Source organism: Biomphalaria glabrata, chromosome 17 (assembly GCF_947242115.1).
Source record: "Biomphalaria glabrata chromosome 17, xgBioGlab47.1, whole genome shotgun sequence".
Lineage (NCBI taxonomy): Eukaryota > Metazoa > Mollusca > Gastropoda > Planorbidae > Biomphalaria > Biomphalaria glabrata.
The window spans coordinates 21,186,676-21,206,242 of NC_074727.1; the positions used below are offsets into that span (position 1 = coordinate 21,186,676).

Genomic DNA, 19,567 nt, shown 5'->3' on the forward strand with positions numbered 1-19,567 from the left:
AACATAAAAAAATGAAGACTGGACATGCCCTATTACTAAGCCCAGTGTCTATGAACTATAGAGTAAGACTGATCATGCTCAATTAGTAAACATACTCTGCTTCTTTGAACTAGTAATTAGGATCTAGGCGTTGTTATGAAGAAAAAAAAGATTTACTTATTAGGACTAGTGGGAGAGGCTACAGGCTGCCATGACGATGATGATGGGAAGCAGGAATGTGGACGAGACGAAGGTTGCTCTGATCGTCTCCCAGGGCTGCTTAGAGAGAAGAGTGGACGTTAGAAAAAAAAAATGTAAGCAAAGTTTGGCTTCCTACTTAAGGGGCTTTATTGTCAAGTGGTAAAGCATTTGAGGCTGACAAACCAAGGATCTCAAGTCCTGATGTAGAAAGCAATTTTTATTCAATGTCTTTAGGACTTCCTAGTGACTATCAACATCTGCTAGGAAGAATAAGGAAATTGTCAAGTGGTAAAGCATTTGAAGCTGACAAACCAAGGGTCTCAAGTCCTGATGTAGAAAGCAATTTTTATTCAATGTCTTTAGGACTTCCTAGTGACTATCAACATCTGCTAGGAAGAATAAGGAAATTGTGAAGTGGTAAAGCATTTGAAGCTGACAAACCAAGGGTCTCAAGTCCTGATGTAGAAAGCAATTTTTATTCAATGTCTTTAGGACTTCCTAGTGACCATCAACATCTGCTAGGAAGAATAAGGAAATTAATCAAATGTATCCACTGCATAAAATTATGCTAAATCACTGGCTCTGTGCATTATTTCACCATGCCAATGTAGCTACAGCATATCTTAGATAAACTTTAACTCTTTCCCTTTTAAATCTATGTTATTCCAGTGGCTCATTTCAAGTGACTTCTCCTTCCACTGCCCAACTTTTAAAGCTATTAATATTCAGACTTGAACTATGAACTATAACAGACAAGCTGGTCAAGTGGATAAGCACTCAGTTGCCAATCTGAAATTCATTGATATGAGGTCTTAGGTCTCAATAAAGTCAACTAGCCTCAACTGAGGAAAATAAATGAGTAAGTTTTTACTATGGCCAAATAACATCCCCATTAACTAGTAGACTTGAAACTGTCCAATAGAACAGTGTTTATCATATACCCATATTCCAAATGAAGCCCAAACTTTCAAGCATCTGCAGAGGCTGAGCGGTAAAGTGGCTTCTGGAACCTGGGGTCCCAGGTTCAATCCTAGTAAATACTGGGATTTTTAATTTCAGATCCTTGAGGCGCCTCTGAGTCCACTCAGCTCTAATGGGTACCTGACATAAGTTGTCGAAAAGTAAAGGCGGTAGGTAATTGTGCTGGCCACATGACACCACCAATAGACTAAACTAAATTCAAACAAGGAATAACTTCTTTCAATAGCATTGGTCTTCTTGTTTAACCTTGTGTATTACAAAAAAAAAAATGAAGGACATGTACCTTGTATGACTGTCAAGCCTCCTACGACCAATTGATAATTGGGCCAACTTGGTTGCTGCAGCATTCATATAGCTGTAATGAAGAGAAAAAAAAAGTAGCTTATAAACAGTATTATCGGTTACGGAGAAAATTAAACTATATGTCATGTTTTGGTATTGTACAGAAGTCAATATATAAGTCACTATATATGTTCTAAATATATTTAAAGGCAGACTTTCCTTTTTTTTTATATATTTAAACTGCCTATTAATTTTGTCTCTTTGATAAAATAAAAACAGACAAGTTAATACAAAATTATTTTTAGTCAAACCTTGTTTGTTTTGGGATTAGTAATGTGCTCATTATAAACATGTACTAACTCTGCACTTATTGCTAAGTTAAGATTGGAACACGGTAGTGGAGTGGTAAAGAATGGAATCTGGTTAATTATATTTTGTGCTGTTGCATTGATGGCGCTTAATGTTGTGAACTTGTTTCAAATAATCCAATCTCAATGCAAGGCCAGCTCTATGACCACAACACAATAAAGATTTGAAGAACTGTCTTGTAAACATTATGAATAATATTTATTTACAAATAAGGATTGATCGTCAACATCTAATAAAGTCGTATCAACTGAAGATGGCTTCTATTCTATCAGGGAGTCAGGTCACTATATCTATATATGGTGTGTACACTACAAAAGGCCAAGCGCATTTTAACTTTTATGTTGTCTACCCAAATTTCCCTCTGTCATGTCAATGTCACTAAGCATAAGTGTTATTTTCTATATTTGGAATGTTACTTTAAATTGAAGTTATTGATTCTCTTTTTTACCAGGTACTAGCAGAGACTATTATGTTTAATTCAAGATTTAAATAAGCCCCTGAGGATTCAACCACGTCTAGAGGGTGCCTGACATTTGTTGTACAAAGTACTATGTCCCCAGAGTCAACCAAGTCTAGAGGGTGCCTGATATTTGTTGTACAAAATAAGGTCATCATGCTAACTATATAAAACCCTAATTTATCACTGGCCCAAAAAAATCTACATGTCTTAGGGGAACTGTACTTTTTGTTTTTGTTGTAAATATGAAGCATAAACAGTCACCACATCAGGACACAATTGTTAAGGTCCTAATAGTCACAAGTCTGGTTCACTTGTTCAATAGAAAATAGGACTGTGGACTTTTACCTTAAAAGAATAGAGTGCATATCCTTGGCAACACTAGCATCTTCCACTACAAAAGTAAACTCTCCTTCTCCCATTGGAGCATGTTTGCCCACCTCCACACCAAATGAGTTGTCTGTGGTGGCTATTGATCTGATCGTACTCAGCTGTGGAAAGAGGCAAGATCTGTGGTTACTTATTGTTTGACCTAAGTGGCTTTTTAGTGGTGATTTAAATCCTACATGATTCTACTTTGAAGTCCGCTCATTAATGTTAGACAAATAAAGAGCTTTTTATGTTAAGAGTTGAATTGTGTGTGTTGTAAGTCCTTTGAAGTGAAGTGTTCCTCAGAGCTTTTATAAATGTCTTTATGTTGATTTGATGTATTCCTACAAGCTGAGTGACAAAAGTCTTTCACTTGAAATATGACATTTGTACCAAGCAACAGGCCACATTGTAATGCTAAGACAACAGTGGTAGATAAATATAGTGTGCTAAACATATTCATTTTCAGTCAACAAATCAAAAGTGTCATCAATGAAACTTTGCTTTTTAGTTAAATGATCTTAAATGTTGAGGAAACAGAAATAATCAACAATGCTAACTTAAGTGTTTGTTCTCTGGACATCTGTGTTGGAATTGTACATTTTTATTCTGCATTTAACTAATATTTTGATATCTATCAATACTACACAAGTCATCATTCAGAAATCATCCTTTTAGGTTTTTTTTTTGGTCATAATGCTATTATTTGTGTTAATTTTCTTTTCAAAACCTAATAATCTGAAAAGAAGATAAATATTAAGTTCCCCTGTTTCTCAGTGGCCTAAACATTTGAAGTGCTATGTGTTTAGGACAATGATTAACTCAACTGTGTTTAGTGGGCCTACTGACACCAAGCACTCCTTTGGAGATGAGGGAACTTTTAGTCTCAACTACATAGTGAGAATTCCAAGACTTAAACCTGCAACCTTCAGGCATGAAGCCTATTGTTTAACCACTTAACCACTCTATCCTAAAATGTCTTGTTCCTATTACATGACATGTATCAGTGGAACAGATTTAAGGTAAACCTTTTTCTACTTTCCACACCATGAAGAGCTGAATGAGCATGAGGTAGAGAATACACTTTATGACAAGCTGTAAAGGAAAAGAAAGTTGATGGTACTAGGCAAGCAAGTCATAGACTTAAACAAAGCTCAAATCAAGGACAGAAAGTGTAATAAGACTTCACATCTAAGGAAATGATTTTTAACACTATACCTTAAAAAACATGGATTTAACCTACATGTATATTATACTCAGGTTGATATTTGTTAGTCTTGAAGAGAGATAGGGTGTTTTCATTTAGGCATAGTCTGTATTGACCTTTAGGAATGAGACACTTGGTATGTACATTGATGGACCAGACATGATCTGAAAACAGAAGAACAATATTACAAATAATCTGACATTAAAGCAATGGACAAGGTGGATGAGAGTTAAGCTATGGACAAGGTAGATGAGAGTTAAGCTATGGACAAGGTGGATGAGAGTTAAGCTATGGACAAGGTGGATGAGAGTTAAGCTATGGACAAGGTGGATGAGAGTTAAGCTATGGACAAGGTGGATGAGAGTTAAGCTATGGACAAGGTGGATGAGAGTTAAGCTATGGACAAGGTGGATGAGAGTTAAGCTATGGACAAGGTGGATGAGAGTTATGGAAAATACATTAAAACAAAACATGGTGGAAGAGAGAGTTACAGAAATAGTTCAGAAATAGTAAAATGTGATGGATATTTCTTGCTTCTGCACTGAAATGGTGCCCTGACATTTGTTTTTGTACAATAAAAGGAACTTGGTCAGGTTATAGTCCACAGAAGCTATAAAAACCTGAACATGTCAAAGTAAAGGCCTCAAAGGGACACTTTATGATGATGGCAGAAAAAAATTTCATTTAGTTCAAACACTAAATTTGAATACAAATATTTAATCTAATTTTATCCACCATTCCCAACCACCAAACTTTCAAACCATATAAAAACCTTATAAAGGACTTCTGTATCCCCAGGAAAAAAGTTGTGTACTATTTTTTTCCCAATTGTACAGTTAATATTTTAAACAAAAATGACAAAATCCTACACCTTTTTGACTAAAGGTTGGAACTACCACTCAACATAATGAATTAGATTAGAATTAGTATGCTGTATGTGTATATCTAAATCTAAATAGATAGAGATAGACATAGAGATAGATAGATAGATAGATAGATCTATAGATCTATATATATATCTATCTATCTTCTTTTTTCTTGTGTGAAATTGAATTGAACCAAAATGTTATCAGAAATTATTCTTCACTCCAATGATAAAATGTTGCATCAATAGTTTGGGGTGATGTAGTACAAACACGAAAAGGAAAAAAAAAAAAAAAAAGAACAAAAAAAAAAAAAAAGGGGGGGGGGTAAAAATGAACATACACGACGAAAACATATAAGGCCACAAAAACCCATTAGAAGAAATGTCACGTTGACCTAGACGTCTAGCTACAAACAACGGGAAAGGATGAAAAAAAAAAAGTCCTGGCTTTTGTCTCTTTCATTAAAGCGTTGGTTTCGTCATAGAGCAAACAAAACATGACATACCCAACATTCCAACAAGTCTATAGAAATGTTGTAAGTATACGAGACGTAGATAATAAAAAACAAACAAGGCGATTCTGTTTTCTCCAGCTTGGAGAGGGCCATGAACAGGAGGAAGCATTTCTTTTTTTTTAACCTCCCAATGTGCCATGCACTTTCCTATCTCAACGTGTTGTTCACTCTGACACAGACATACGTCACATAAACACTCTCACATGGACGTCTTATTAAATACGCTCATAAATATTTTGTCTATTCGAACGTATCTGGGCAAAGAAACCAATGAAAAACACTTCGTTTACTTTTGTCTCAGATGAAACCAAAGGGAGAGGGGATAGAGACAGGATATTACCTGTTCTACGAGAAGCCGTTAAAGAAACCATCAAGAAGCTACAAATCAAAGTCGAATTACGAGTTAACAAGACTGAACATATTGTTCCTACATCAACTAGCAACATACACGCTGCAAAATAATATTAAAGAGGTCAATAGCCCCATAGAATGACCTTCCCCTTTCTGTCCTCGTCAGGACTGCGTGATTGTGAAACTACTCGTGGGAATACTATGCAATGGAAAGTAGCAATAAAACGTTTGGGTGCGAAGGTCGAGGTCGTCGAGTTTGGCTGTAAACAAGTTGGTAGAGGAACTTTATAATCGCCCCACCCAGAACTGAAAGATATCTTTTTTCCCCCTAATTTTCTTAACAGAGTGAACAACATATGAAAAAAAAAAAAGGGGGGGGTGGCTAGCGAGACCCACGACCTGCCAATCGATTCATGAGTTTAGATGTCGTGTGTCAGTCTTGGCTTATACCCTCCCCCTAAACAGTGACTGCTGTTACTGCGAGTGCACATACCATGTGTGTTGTTCCGACATTCCGGACATGCACTGTAAAGGTGCACTCAGATATCCCTGTTAGCCTTCAACGTCAACGTCAACTGAGACACCCACCTCAAGCCTCATTAGGACTAGGGACGTCTTTGATAACGTGGAAGAAGGATTTCGGAAACTCCCTAGTTGTACCCCCCGGTTATTAGCAGCGATATTATGATGTCAAGCAAGCGAGATAACTCGGAGAAAACCACCATGAGGAGGTAACTCTACTTGATATGCACTTTAAAGGTTGATTTTTTTTTTTAATTTTAAATAGATCGGTTCACGTGACTTACAACCACTACAATTTTCCCCCAACAGCCAATCACTCACAACCAGCCTACTGTCCATACAAACCACACTGGCAACCACTAGATGCTATATCCACATGAATGTGCGCACTGTGTTGAGAAAAACTACAATGAATGACACCTTGACGATTGAGTGTGGGAAAAAAAAGAGACAATTCCCTCTTTATGAAGCTGGTGAAGTTTTCTAGGAGCGATTACTTTGTTCTTAATACCTAATAAATATTAAACTTTAAAAAAAAAGGGAAAATGTTTTTACCCACCCCAACCCCAACAAAAATAAATACTGATTACTCCCATGTATAAATATATTGAATATATAATTCTATAGTGATTCAAAGACTTAAAAGCAGTATTATAAACATTTGCATATTGTCCAACTCATGAATTCTACCTCAAAAGGTGCACACAAATGTTCCTCAACGTATTTTTTTTTAAACTCTGTAGAATACATACGAGATTACCCGCTGACGTACTTTAAAATACATACGAGATTACCCGCTGACATACTTTAAAATACATACGAGATTACCCGCTGACGTACTTTAAAATACATACGAGATTACCCGCTGACGTACTTTAAAATACATACGAGATTACCCGCTGACGTACTTTAGAATACATACGAGATTACCCGCTGACGTACTTTAGAATACATACGAGATTACCCGCTGACGTACTTTAAAATACATACGAGATTACCAGCTGACGTACTTTAAAATACATACGAGATTACCCGCTGACGTACTTTAGAATACATACGAGATTACCCGCTGACGTACTTTAGAATACATACGAGATTACCCGCTGACGTACTTTAGAATACATATGAGATTACCCGCTGACGTACTTTAGAATACATACGAGATTACCCGCTGACGTACTTTAGAATACATACGAGATTACCCGCTGACGTACTTAAGAATACATACGAGATTACCCGCTGACGTACTTTAGAATACATACGAGATTACCCGCTGACGTACTTTAGAATACATACGAGATTACCCGCTGACGTACTTTAAAATACATACGAGATTACCCGCTGACGTACTTGTGACCCAAATAAAAATACGCAAGCCAATTTTATTTTATTTTTTTGGTTAAGATGATTATAATTTGAGACACAGTTAAGGTCAGACCAAATTTTTCCATGTGTTTCCAATTAACTAATAATTTTTTTTTATAAACTGTCAAATTTTTAGGAAAATCATTAGAACCTTTTTCGAGATCGTGCCCACCCACCCAGGATTTCTGAACCCATGAAGAATTTGCAAGCTGAAAAGATGAATAGTTAAAAGTGTAAAATTAGCATTCAACATGTATTTGTATATTACTAAAAAACAAATCAGTATTTTAGAGATGTAACTAGTATGTAGCTATGCAACTTGTGGCCTCATGAACGCTAAACCCACGGGCCACAAGTCTCTACTTGACACTCGGTGCGGTGAACTCGTTTCCTTGGAGGTCAACTTTGTGGAGTTCTATATTTTGGTTGTTTGGTCTCGGTGGGGCCAGGTAAACAAGTGGCTTGCAAAGGCTACCAGGTCGACGTCCTGTATTCGGGTCAATGGGCGGCCAGCGGCTTTGAAAGAGACAACAAAAAACAGGTCTTTAACTAACTGACCCATGAGGACTAACTCATCACGAACGCAAGTGCATATCCGTTATTTAGTGCAAGGTTCGAATCCCATAAAACGCTTAGTAGTTTATCGTTTATTTTGATAATTCCTCTTTTCAGCTTGCATACTCTTCATGGGTTAAGAGTGGGTGGGCGGACACGGATTTAAAAAATGGCTGTAAAGATTTTCCTAGAAATTTGACAGTTTATGTACATCTTTGGGGGAAAAAAATAATAGCCAATTGGCCACACAGGGAAAACTCTGGTCTGACTGTTATGATTTTGTACTTGTTTAAAATGAAATATGGCCAGGAGGTCTAGACATTATCTTGAACACACGGACGTCAGCGTGCATTTCCCGCATGGATTCATGAAAGAGTTCAATAAATAGATAGACGTTCAGTCAGAAGACCGTGTAGTGTAAGTCTGGATCGATAGACCTAGCAATACATTTATAGATTCACTTCACCAGAATTGTCTTTCGGAAAAGGGAGGGGGGGGGGGAATTGGGGCGAGAAAAAGTGTTCCTTTTTTTTTTATTAAACAAAGCATAGATCAACTCTGGTAAAAAGTTTGAACAAAAATTTAATTTCTCCCACACCCATTCTCGGATCAAGTAAAACCTTGCACAATTATTCATTGGCGTAGACAATACACGCATCATTAAAAAAATACTTCATCATGAGAGATTGTTGAAAGTGTGGAGTTTTTCCCCTTAGATGAGCTTAAAGGATTTTTGTATTTTGCTTGTTTAAACTAGTAATTATGAGCAAATATGAATAGCTCTTACTAATTGTCATCAGCATCATAAAGGAGAGATTGGTTGGTTGGTTGTTGTTTCGTGTTTCGTTGTGATACGCTCTTCCAATTCAGGAAGTACATTTGTTACATGGGGACTTGACCTTGATTGTCGGTTTGCAAGTAAACAAGCATCACGTCACAGTTGCTAATACACCCAAAATAGCGCCATTAGCATTAGGTCGTCATTGAAAAAACAATGCAACCTAATTGAAATGAAGCATGCAGTGGTTATTTCTAGCTCAACTGATCCATCAATAACATTGCGTTGGGTCCACCCCATTAGATTTAGACAAGCCTCGGTCATTTTCACTTTCAAACGAGACAGCACGTGCACACACCATTGGTACAGCACAAAGGAAATTAATCAGGAAAATGAATCAGTTTACTGTCTAAACAATGTGTGTGTGTCTAAATTAAAAGTTCGCGAGACTAGATTGTTCTGCTCAGCTACTTGAATTGTTTAGGAATAATTCAAATTGATTACTGTAAAAAAATTTTAAACACTTTTTTTTTGTTTCGTACAAGTTTGCAAGCTACATTTTTAACATTCATTTATTTTTCTCATTTGTTTTAGCACACATTTATCTTTAAACGGAAAACGAAACCAGTTTAAAACTTATTTTGTTTTGCTGTCACGCCAATACATTCCTGTAGTGCCTCCACGAGTGTTCACTTCATGTCCAGCCCTCTTGTGTGTGTGTGTGTGTGTTCTTATATTTTCCCATAAAACTACGCAGCACTGCCAGACCTAGGTTTACTGACGTCAACACGTCCGGCCTGTCCTTCACACTGCCTTGATGTCAGGTCAATTAAGGAAGAGTACAGTGATAGTTTAAGCATGGCTACAATGTTGACCTACACCTTCCCACAGTTTGCCCCCAAACGATTCTAATCAACGTGCCCCTTGAATACAAATGGGAAAAAGGTCAAAATGAAATGTAAAAAGTCCAAACCCAGAGTCTGCAGTACAAAGGGCACACGATAAAGTTTTGTGTTTGTACTGCAGACGGAACAATGTTAGTGAAAGCAGCAAAGTGATTACCTGTCCTTAGGTAGATACAACGGACCTCATTCACCATTCGTAAACAAACAATATTTAGTCACGTGATAATATTGATAAACAACGGGGGAAAAAACAATCACGTGATAGCCACTGTGTCTTAAAATACGATCGTAATTTTTATAGAAGAAATAGAGAATCGCGTGGCTAAATATTGTTTGTTTACGACTAGTGAATGACGTCCATTCGTGTGTATGCCACACCGAGAGTGTCTGAGAAAAGATTGTTTTCGCGACATGACATGTTTAGACGCTTACTTAAAGCTGTGTGTATGTGTTGGGTTCTATAAATATCCATACATCCTATTATTGAAAGTTTAATTAGTCTATTATTAAATTCATGTCAGGGCTGTCTGATTGACTGCGTAGTAGGTACCATGCTTTGCCAGCGAGCCACCTCTGGACACATCCGCCTTTACTCACGGGAGCCGTCAGTGGCGTAGCTAGTGTAGGGGAGGAGGGGAGAGAATTTGATGATCCTCCCGCTCCCCCACTTGAGGGGGACCCCAACTGAGTGTCCGAAATTTGTTTTTAAATAAATTAAATATTACGTCACCGTCATGTAATCTCGCTTTTCACGTTGTTAAATAAGCGAGTGATCCTGTCGTATGTATGCCACACATGTATGTATGACTATTTCCGTGGTGCGAGGTCACTTTCAATTTCAAGGAGTAACTTTCATAGCGCTGACTAGTGCCGTGTTCCTATCAGGAAGTAACTTGCTATATAGGGTAGTTTATTTCATCATCCTTATCATTTAAGAAGAAACGCGATAAGAGCACTGAAAACATGGGAGACAATAAAGTGTCGAATACAAGTATCGCTATTTAGATGATTCCTACAAAGATACAGCAGTCGAAGAAGAGAAAATGTGTTTTGATGTGAGAAGTAGTTGTGAAGAGACTCCAGGGTTACCACAGTCAGAGAAAATATCTGAAGTAATTGATGCAGATGATGTCCAGTCTTCCAAAATCACTTTCTCCAGAAGTGGAAGAAGCTGTAATTAAGTACAAATACTTCGGATATATATCCAGCCTGGAATTTTATCTGAAGAACTGCGAGCAAAAATTCTGTTAAAGGGTAGCTTATTTTTCCAAAAAAAAAAAAAAAGATGAACAGTGCACTGCATCTTCTTCATGCAATGGGAAGTTATGAAATTTTTGCTTATCTGGAATTCTTGTCAAATCTCCAGCGCCAAATCAATATAGTTCAGAAGAAAGTAAAAAAGTCTGGACTGCACATATGGGAAGCTGCTGAAGAAATTAAAACCCTTTCATGCTTTCTGCAAAATGATGAGAAACTGAAAAACTGATCACTGATAGAAAGAGCAAAAGAAGGTAGTGAATGCTTGGATTTCCTGTAATCAAAATAACCAGAAGAAAGAAAAGACTTGATGGGGAGTTGGGTTCTGGTGTAGGACTGTCAATAGAACTGCAATTCAAATGTGTTGCAACAGAAGTGCTGGACAGACTTCATGTGGAGATGAAGGACAGATTCCAAAGGCTTGTGGAAAACCATGTGGACACCTTTGGGTGTCTTCTTGAACCAAGACACCTCTTGGAGTCGATGGATGATGAAACACTGATGAAAAACTGTGTTACTTTTCCTGTTTGATGAAATACAAACAAATCGCTTGTTCAATGATGTCATTGATGCACATCACTTTTCATCAACAAACCAGTGCCACAATCACCAATTGACATATTAAGGAAGCTGGTAATGACGTGTGCTCAAACCTTGTAACATCCATTCGAATAATGCCACTTCCATTGCTTCATGTGAGAGCCATTCTCAAAGCTCAAGTTAACCAAAAACTATCTCAGGAGCACAATGACGCAAGAAAGGCTTGGCATGGCTTTAATGTCAGTGGAATCACAAATACTAGACACTATCGATGTAGATGATGTTATAGATGCCTTTGCTGCACAGAAAGCACGACGTGAAGCGATATGAATTGAGATTTGTCACTTGTGCATTATTTCTCTAATAAACGTTATTATTCATTAAAAGTCTTAATGATTATTTCTTGTTAATGTTACTGATATACTGTACCTATTATAATCTAGGATTATATATTAATTAAGTACATTATCTCATGTCATGATGTCGATTGTCAAAATGCAAGGGGCCCCAAAGAGGTCAATCCCCCCAGGGCCCCCAAATCCCTACCTGGGAGCCGTTTTCCCCCCAAAAAGACGATCTGTTGCACAATAGTGGTGGTACAAGCTCCCTCGACTCAGGGGGAAAGCTCAAGAATTTAAATCTCCGTATAGCACGTCATTTAACGAGCTCCCAATTAACGACGATGTATGGACAGGGCGAAAAGCTACTAGATCTATGACCTAGCCATTTTAGAGACAGACATTTTTTTTATTTTTTACTTTTCTTTTTTTTTTTTTACAGATTACGAATTCGACTACAGGAGCGTGACAATACAGTTATAAAACGAAAAAAAAAACACAAAACCCAACGCTAATGATAAATTCAAAAGTGCATAGTTTTAAGCAAGACAAAAAACTACAATAATTAAGATGAATGGTATAAAGTATAAAGGATTGATTTTTGTCGGTGGGTGGGGGGGGGGGGGGGGACATCCATATGACAATTCAAGCAAATGCAGAAATGATGACTACTATGTCTAAACCCCAAGCCTACTGCAGGAGGGAGGAAGGGGCGGGGCAACAGCAATGAGGGTTCGAACTCGGGAGCACCGCGACGACAATCCAAAGCGCATGCCCCACCAGCAGACAACCACTAAGAGTGCATTTAGAACTAGACCTTAGCAAGACCTTCCAGGTGCACTTAGAAATTAAACGACTCTGTTCACACACAAGAACTACGTCTGTAGCAGTGTGTCCTGAGATACATACAGTTGCCCTTCTACCTTTGCTGCACTCGTATATTTTTACCAATTTGATTTTAGTAGCATTACAGCTTAGCACACCAGCTTCTTTACAGTTATGTTTCCTATCCTTTAAAAAAAAAAAAAAAAAAACTAAAAATAGCTGAAGTAGTGTTTTTTTTTCCCTACAGGTAAAGAACGGAGAAATACGAGGACACACGAAGTCATAAAACAAAATGTTATTTATAAAAACAAACATCCTGCTTCAGTTACAAGACCTGACAGAGTTACTCCCTCACCCCCCCCCCCACGTGTCTTCTCTGGCCATTATTACTGTCGAGATTTCCATTCTATCAATAAATCTCCGATTGGTGTCACTCTATCGTTTATGGAAAGATCGAGAGGGAGGGGGGGGGGGGGGAAGGAAGATTCCTGCAACGGGCAGCCGAGTTTTAGGTCCAAATAGAAACCAACAAAAAAAAAAAAGAACTGTCTGGTAACTAGACTAGACTAATTCATAAACAAACACAGTGGGTCCATGCGCCCGTCATGTGTTTGTGCGGATCAACCCCCCCCCCCCCCCATTTCAACCGCATCCAGGCCGAGAGTGACCTTGACATTTCTAACAGCTCGGATGTTTTTCTCCCATGTTTGTTATAAAGCTGGTTGTTGCTGGCCCCGCTGTTCTCAATTTCAGGACATTGAATGGCGACACGCAGCTATTTATACTACTGTAGCACCACATAGCTATTTATACCACATTGTTATCGCTATTTATACTACTGTAGCACCACATAGCTATTTATACCACATTGTTATCGCTATTTATACTACTGTGGCACCACATAGCTATTTATACCACATTGTTATCGCTATTTATACTACTGTGGCACCACATAGCTATTTATACCACATTGTTATCGCTATTTATACTACTGTGGCACCACATAGCTTTTTATACTACATTGTTATCGCTATAGCTATTTATGCTACAAGTATTAATACTATTGTGGTATCGAAAATCCGGAAAAGTCTAGCTCAAATATTTTGTGCATTTGTTAATAATTGCTAATGTATGAATTGAAATAGAATAGAATTTAGATTCTCATAAGGAAGTTTCTGGGTAGATGGGTGGTATGGCTTAAAGTGCCCAATAATTTATACTGATGTGGTATCGCACAGAGAATATAACGGTATCGCATTGCAGCATCGTTCAGCTATTCAGGCTACAATACACTTTTGTGGTATAAAAGTGCTATCGCACAACTGACGAAATCTTCTTATATTATAGAATATTTTGTGTGGAAAAATTGTTTTTAATTTTAGAATGTTTAATGAATGAATTGAAAATATATTAGAATTCGCCATCTCTTTAATGGGGTTTCGGTCATTGGATGAATCAAAAAGGAGAGGTAGACCCTGATTAGTTCTACAAATGTAGTGGCGGTTTGGGGAGGGGGGGGGTAGAAGGAAAGAGAAGACAGCCAATTTAAAGACTGACTTCACTTAGCAGGACCACAGAGACCATCTCTTCGGTAGCCAGCACACATCGATCCTCAGTCAATACGTTGTAATCTTCATGTTAAGTCTTCTATTGTGATTTTATGTTTGATCTCTTGAAGAGCATTTTTAAGAAAGACGCATTTCCAAAACACTCACGATTCTTAAAGACAACCTGCACCTATTAAACCACTGTTTCATAAGATCTGAACGAAGTGGTTGTCTCCTTTCCATTAGGACTAAAACAGAAAGATTTAAAAACTCCTTTATCCCACTATCGGTCAGATTGTTACAAGATCAGCTGTCGTCATCGAGAAGTCTGTGGCATTTTACGTCTCGCGAGACGATCTTTTCCCTTTGCAACTTCTTGTGTGACTAAAGAGGCCAATCCTTGATACACAGCTGCGATCACAGGTTGGGCATATAAAATCACCAGGCGCCATTGCATTTTCACCCTTCTTTCTGCTTCTGTTGTGTATGACATCTGCAATCTGTGACCCTTCCTTTATGCTCTCTCTCCATGTGGATCTGTCCAGTGCCACCTCTTCCCAGTTGCCAGTGTCGATTTTGAAGAGCTTCATGTCGCGTTTGCATACATCCGTATAACGTAAAAGTGGGCGACCAGCGGCTCTCCTGCCTTCAATTAGATCGCCATACAGGATGTCCTGTGGAAGTCGACCTACTGGCATTCTACGAACGTGGCCAAGCCAGCCAAGGCGTCTGCTGCTGATAACAGAGCGGATGTCCTGGCATCCTGCTCTATGTAGCACTTCCTCATTTGTTATCTTATCTTGCCACCTTATTTTAAAGATCCGCCTTAGGCATCGGAGGTGGAAGACATTCAGCTTTTTTTCCTGCCATGAGTAGGTTGACCATGTTTCACTTCCGTACAGCAAGGTGCTCAACACACAGGTCCGGTAGACTAGGGCTTTAGTCCTGCTAGTCAGCAATATGTTGTCCCAGACTCTTTTCTGCAACCGTGACATGGTGGCCATTGCCTTGGCTATCCTGTTGTTTATGTCTTTATCCAGTAGAGTGTTGTTGGATATGATGGAGCCAAGGTAACAAAAGTACATCGAGAAGTACATAGAAGTCAAACTCATAAAGCGCTGGTTGTGAATGTGTATGTGTTTCGTGAGTGAACGTTGTTCGAATTTTTTATCCATATTGTTTTTGTAAAGTAGTTACGCTGAGGTTGTCAATTGTAGTCAAACTGAATTTCCATTTGATTGGATCAATAAAATTATCTTATCTTATTTTGGATTTTAATGTGTATTACTGCTTGATATTTAGTGTTATAGCATTTCATAATTTCTACTTAATGAATAAATATCTTTCATTTCTTTCCCTTAAACAAATATCTCTGGCAAACTTTGGACCATCAGATTTTACTTTCTGAAAACACCAAGAAGTCTTAACCCTCCGATTCCATTATAACAATGGTGTGTGCTCATCGCAATGCACTAGCAATAACGGATTACACACATGATTGAAGAGCACTGTCATTAGCACACTTTTTTCTGGACTCCGATGAGCTTATTGCAAAGTGTAACTCGATCTAGTTCACGTCACAAACGTAACAGGTGTCACTGAGCACAAGATAAATGAGTAGTGGCAAAAGGAAAAACTGGGGCGGGTTATCAAAACGCCATCTCAGCAAACATATAGACTAGACTTCCATGCAGCATGTCATCCCAAGTGTTATTTCCCTCGTGTCTGGCAATGAACAATGATGGTTCTACTGTCGACTTGGTTCTCTGCACACCACAACTTTATCATACTGATGCTTCATACAAACTGTTACAAAGATTACCTGACTACTGCACATGCAGCCCTAGACGCTACACTTCATAGAGATCGAAGAGCCGAATAAATGATGAAGGACACACTCGATCATTTTACCAAAACTTTTATAACTTAGTGTCTAAAGCTTATTTTAGCGCTACCCCGCCCTAGGTGGACAAAAAAGGCGCTATTAGAGGTTGTTTTTTTTTTTAGTCAAAATACGTGTAGAAATACTTTCACCTTCATCTATCTCTTAGTCTGTTGGGGCACCACACATGACCTGTCCACCGTCTTTTTTTTTAAAGACACTTTCGTCCATTCTTTACTGTTGTCTTTCCATCACTTTCTCTGACTGTCTCTTTCTTATTCCTGGTACTGTTCTCTGCATGTAGGTCTTTATAAGCCCTGAAGACCTCACGATATGACTAAACTTTAAAAATACCTTAGGTCTTCTAAAAGTAAGTGTTTTCATTGAAACAGAGCATATTATATGAGCATACATACAAACATGGTAGATCTCTTCCACACTTTCATCATCACCTTTACCATGAATGAAATAGGTGCAAGGGCTATTTTGGTTTTTACATTTCTTGTTTGTAAAGAGTATGCACATACCACTTCTTATGTAATAGATCTAGTATCCAGTTGTTCTAGGAACAGCATCCATGCAGATTTGTTAAGTATCTATATCCAGAAATACAATCCTTCTGGCCTAGATAGTGTCACTACATATTTTCCCCGAGCATTAATTAAATCTGTATCCATAATGCTCCATGACTGATCAAAAAAAAAAAATATATATTTCCAAACAAGTCGAAAGTTCCTCATTCTTGTGTGCAACAAAGTTCCTCATTCTTGTGTGCAACAAAGTTCCTCATTCTTGTGTGCTACAAAGTTCCTCATTCTTGTGTGCTACAAAGATCCTCATTTTTTTTGTCATACAAGGGTTTCACATCCAAATTCCAAACATGTCATGAACCTGTTGGCGCCACAATGTCACGTGACACTAAGACATGTTTCTTTCTTTTGTCACAAGTATCAAAATCTACCTGCTGATTGGTTTGACTAGCCATGCTTCTTCGTGACCACAGAAGAGCAAAACCTCGTTTTCCATGATCACGCTGCTTCAACTGTTCCCCATGTACTGATATAGAAGTCGTTTGAAAAATGATGTTCATTTCACACCACACAAAGTCTGCGTGTCACACCAACATTACGTTGACAATTTTTGCCAACCCACGTGCAACAACCAAGCAAACAACTCTGACGTCTATTTTGATGACGCAATTTCACAATTTCTTTCATCCACACTTGGTGGGCGGATGTCTTCCGGACTAGCTACGATTGATATATAAATAGAAATGCGAAGAAAAATATGGGAAACTAGACCAACATAAACACTTCCTCGCAGAAACAATGAAACTGGCTAAACAATTGGGACAACCACTTACACAGAAGTGCCAGTTGCAATTACCCCCCCCCCAACATACACACTTAAACTTTCCCCATACACACTCAATATAAATTCTAGTAAATAAGATTTCAATTGTGAAATTCTAGACAGTTAACGGTTAGGCAATCAAACAGTCCTTTCTATTCGAGCCTAAGCTGCGAGCAAAATTTGTAGGCACAAGAGCTACGATTACAAATACACACACATCCATATATATCACAAACACAAAAAATACACATCCATACACAATCACTAACAATCAGTTCCAATCAGGTGTTATTAAGTCCTTCGAGATCCGATTGTTAGCTTTCTAAAAGATGAGTAAACAACATTAGTGAAAGTTAACAAACAAAATACTGAGGAGGAGAAACTGATGACTAAGCATAAGTTGATTACACAAATTCCTGCATCGATCATTTCAACTGTTATGAAGGCGAAATCAACGTAGATAAAATAGGTGGTAAATTTTTTTCTCCCCAGGCGAGGGTCAATAAAAAAACTATTTTAAAAAACCCATGAGTTTCTGAAGATGATGGGTACGCTATATGAATTCCGCAATCGAAGCGTGTTTAACAGCTATTTGATTATTGAAAGCCGTGTACTCGTTCACAGCATCTGTCATGTCAAGGGGTAATCGACTTCAACTACGTTACCACCAATGAACATTCGATACCAACACGACCCAGAAAAACATGTGACGTCATTTTCAAAGGCGATTCTCCCCCCTATGTAAAAGGGCCAGCCAAGAGCTAGGCTACGAGTGAGAAAAGCCGGAATCCGCTTTGACGGATTGATTTTTTTTCTAAGATCACAACAGCGAGATGATTACACCACAACACAGTAGTATTCACCAGGGGGGCAAGAGGGCGCGATGTGCACAGTTGGAAAACAAGCGGAGCGCAGCTGGCGCCAGATAATACAAGAAAATGTCAGCGTCCAGTAGATGCAAACAGCTTTTTAAGGCTCCGGAAATCAGAAGCAGATAGACCTGATTCTCGGACTCTTTGAGTTCAGCTGTTATGACGCACATACGAAGAGTAATGATGTGTTAGTCAGTTGTTTTTATCTTGAACATTCAGAACAGAGAACATCTGCATCTCCAAAAGTAATGAAAGTGTCATCATTCAAGGAAGAAAGATTTCATTTCGAAACAATAAGAACTCAACTTTATATAGACTTTAGTTTTTCGTTATGCAGCAAATGTATCAAGAGAAGGGACGCGATGGAGCAATCTAACAGCTTAGTTTAACAAAAGAAAGCACTCCAGACAGCTCTCTTTAATAATAGGAAGCATTATGTAGTGGTTACGTGTTAACAATGGAAAGCACTTGGGACAGTTAGGTTTAACAATAAGAAGCACTCTGGTCAGCTAAGTGTAACAATGGGAAGCACCATGGATGACAAAGTTTAACAATAGGAAGCATCCTGGATGGCAAAGCTTAACAATTGGAAGCACCCTGGATGGCAAAGCTTAACAATGGGAAGCACCATGGACGGCAAAGCTTAACAATGGGAAGCACCCTGGATGGCAAAACTTAACAATGGGAAGCATCCTGGATGGCAAAGCTTAACAATGGGAAGCACCATGGATAGCAAAGCTTAGCAATGGGAAGCACCCTGGATGGCAAAACTTAACAATGGGAAGCATCCTGGATGGCAAAGCTTAACAATTGGAAGCACGCTGGATGGCAAAGCTTAACAATGGGAAGCACCATGGATAGCAAAGCTTAACAATAAGAAGCACCCTGGATGGCAAAGCTTAACAATGGGAAGCACCCTGGATGCAAAGCTTAACAATGGGAAGCACCCTGGATGGCAAAAGCTTAACAATGGGAAGCACCCTGGATGGCAAAGCTTAACAATGGGAAGCACCCTGGATGGCAAAGCTTAACAATGGGAAGCACTTCGGATGGATATTTTTTAGACTTTTATAAGAGTCTACATTAACTAAAGAACTATGGGATATGTGAAGTAAAATTCCCCATTATTTGACATTCAAAAGGGTTACAAAGAAGCACACTGTAGCACCATCTTTAAGACTTACAGCTAACCCATGGGAGAGGGGAGTGGGGAGTAAAATGGAATGCCCTCTGTATGTCAACATGACTGAAT

The 19,567-nt window shown here is 38.4% G+C and overlaps 1 protein-coding gene across 5 annotated transcripts in view; it reads right to left on the minus strand.

Moving 5' to 3' along the window:
* The window catches only part of LOC106056291 (insulin receptor substrate 1-like), a 34,860-nt gene that overhangs the window by 10,198 nt on the left and 5,095 nt on the right, over positions 1-19,567 (minus strand). For 2 of the 5 annotated variants that reach the window (XM_056014973.1, XM_013212967.2), the window contains exons 4-7: positions 3,882-4,009; positions 2,618-2,760; positions 1,445-1,516; positions 157-258 (exon numbers count right to left, since the gene is read on the minus strand). In XM_056014973.1, the coding sequence (XP_055870948.1) occupies positions 157-258; positions 1,445-1,516; positions 2,618-2,760; positions 3,882-4,009 (445 nt within the window). Of the gene's footprint in view, positions 1-156; positions 259-1,444; positions 1,517-2,617; positions 2,761-3,856; positions 4,010-19,567 lie in introns of those variants that run through there. The other 3 variants (XM_013212968.2, XM_056014974.1, XM_013212969.2) reach the window with 3 other exon arrangements.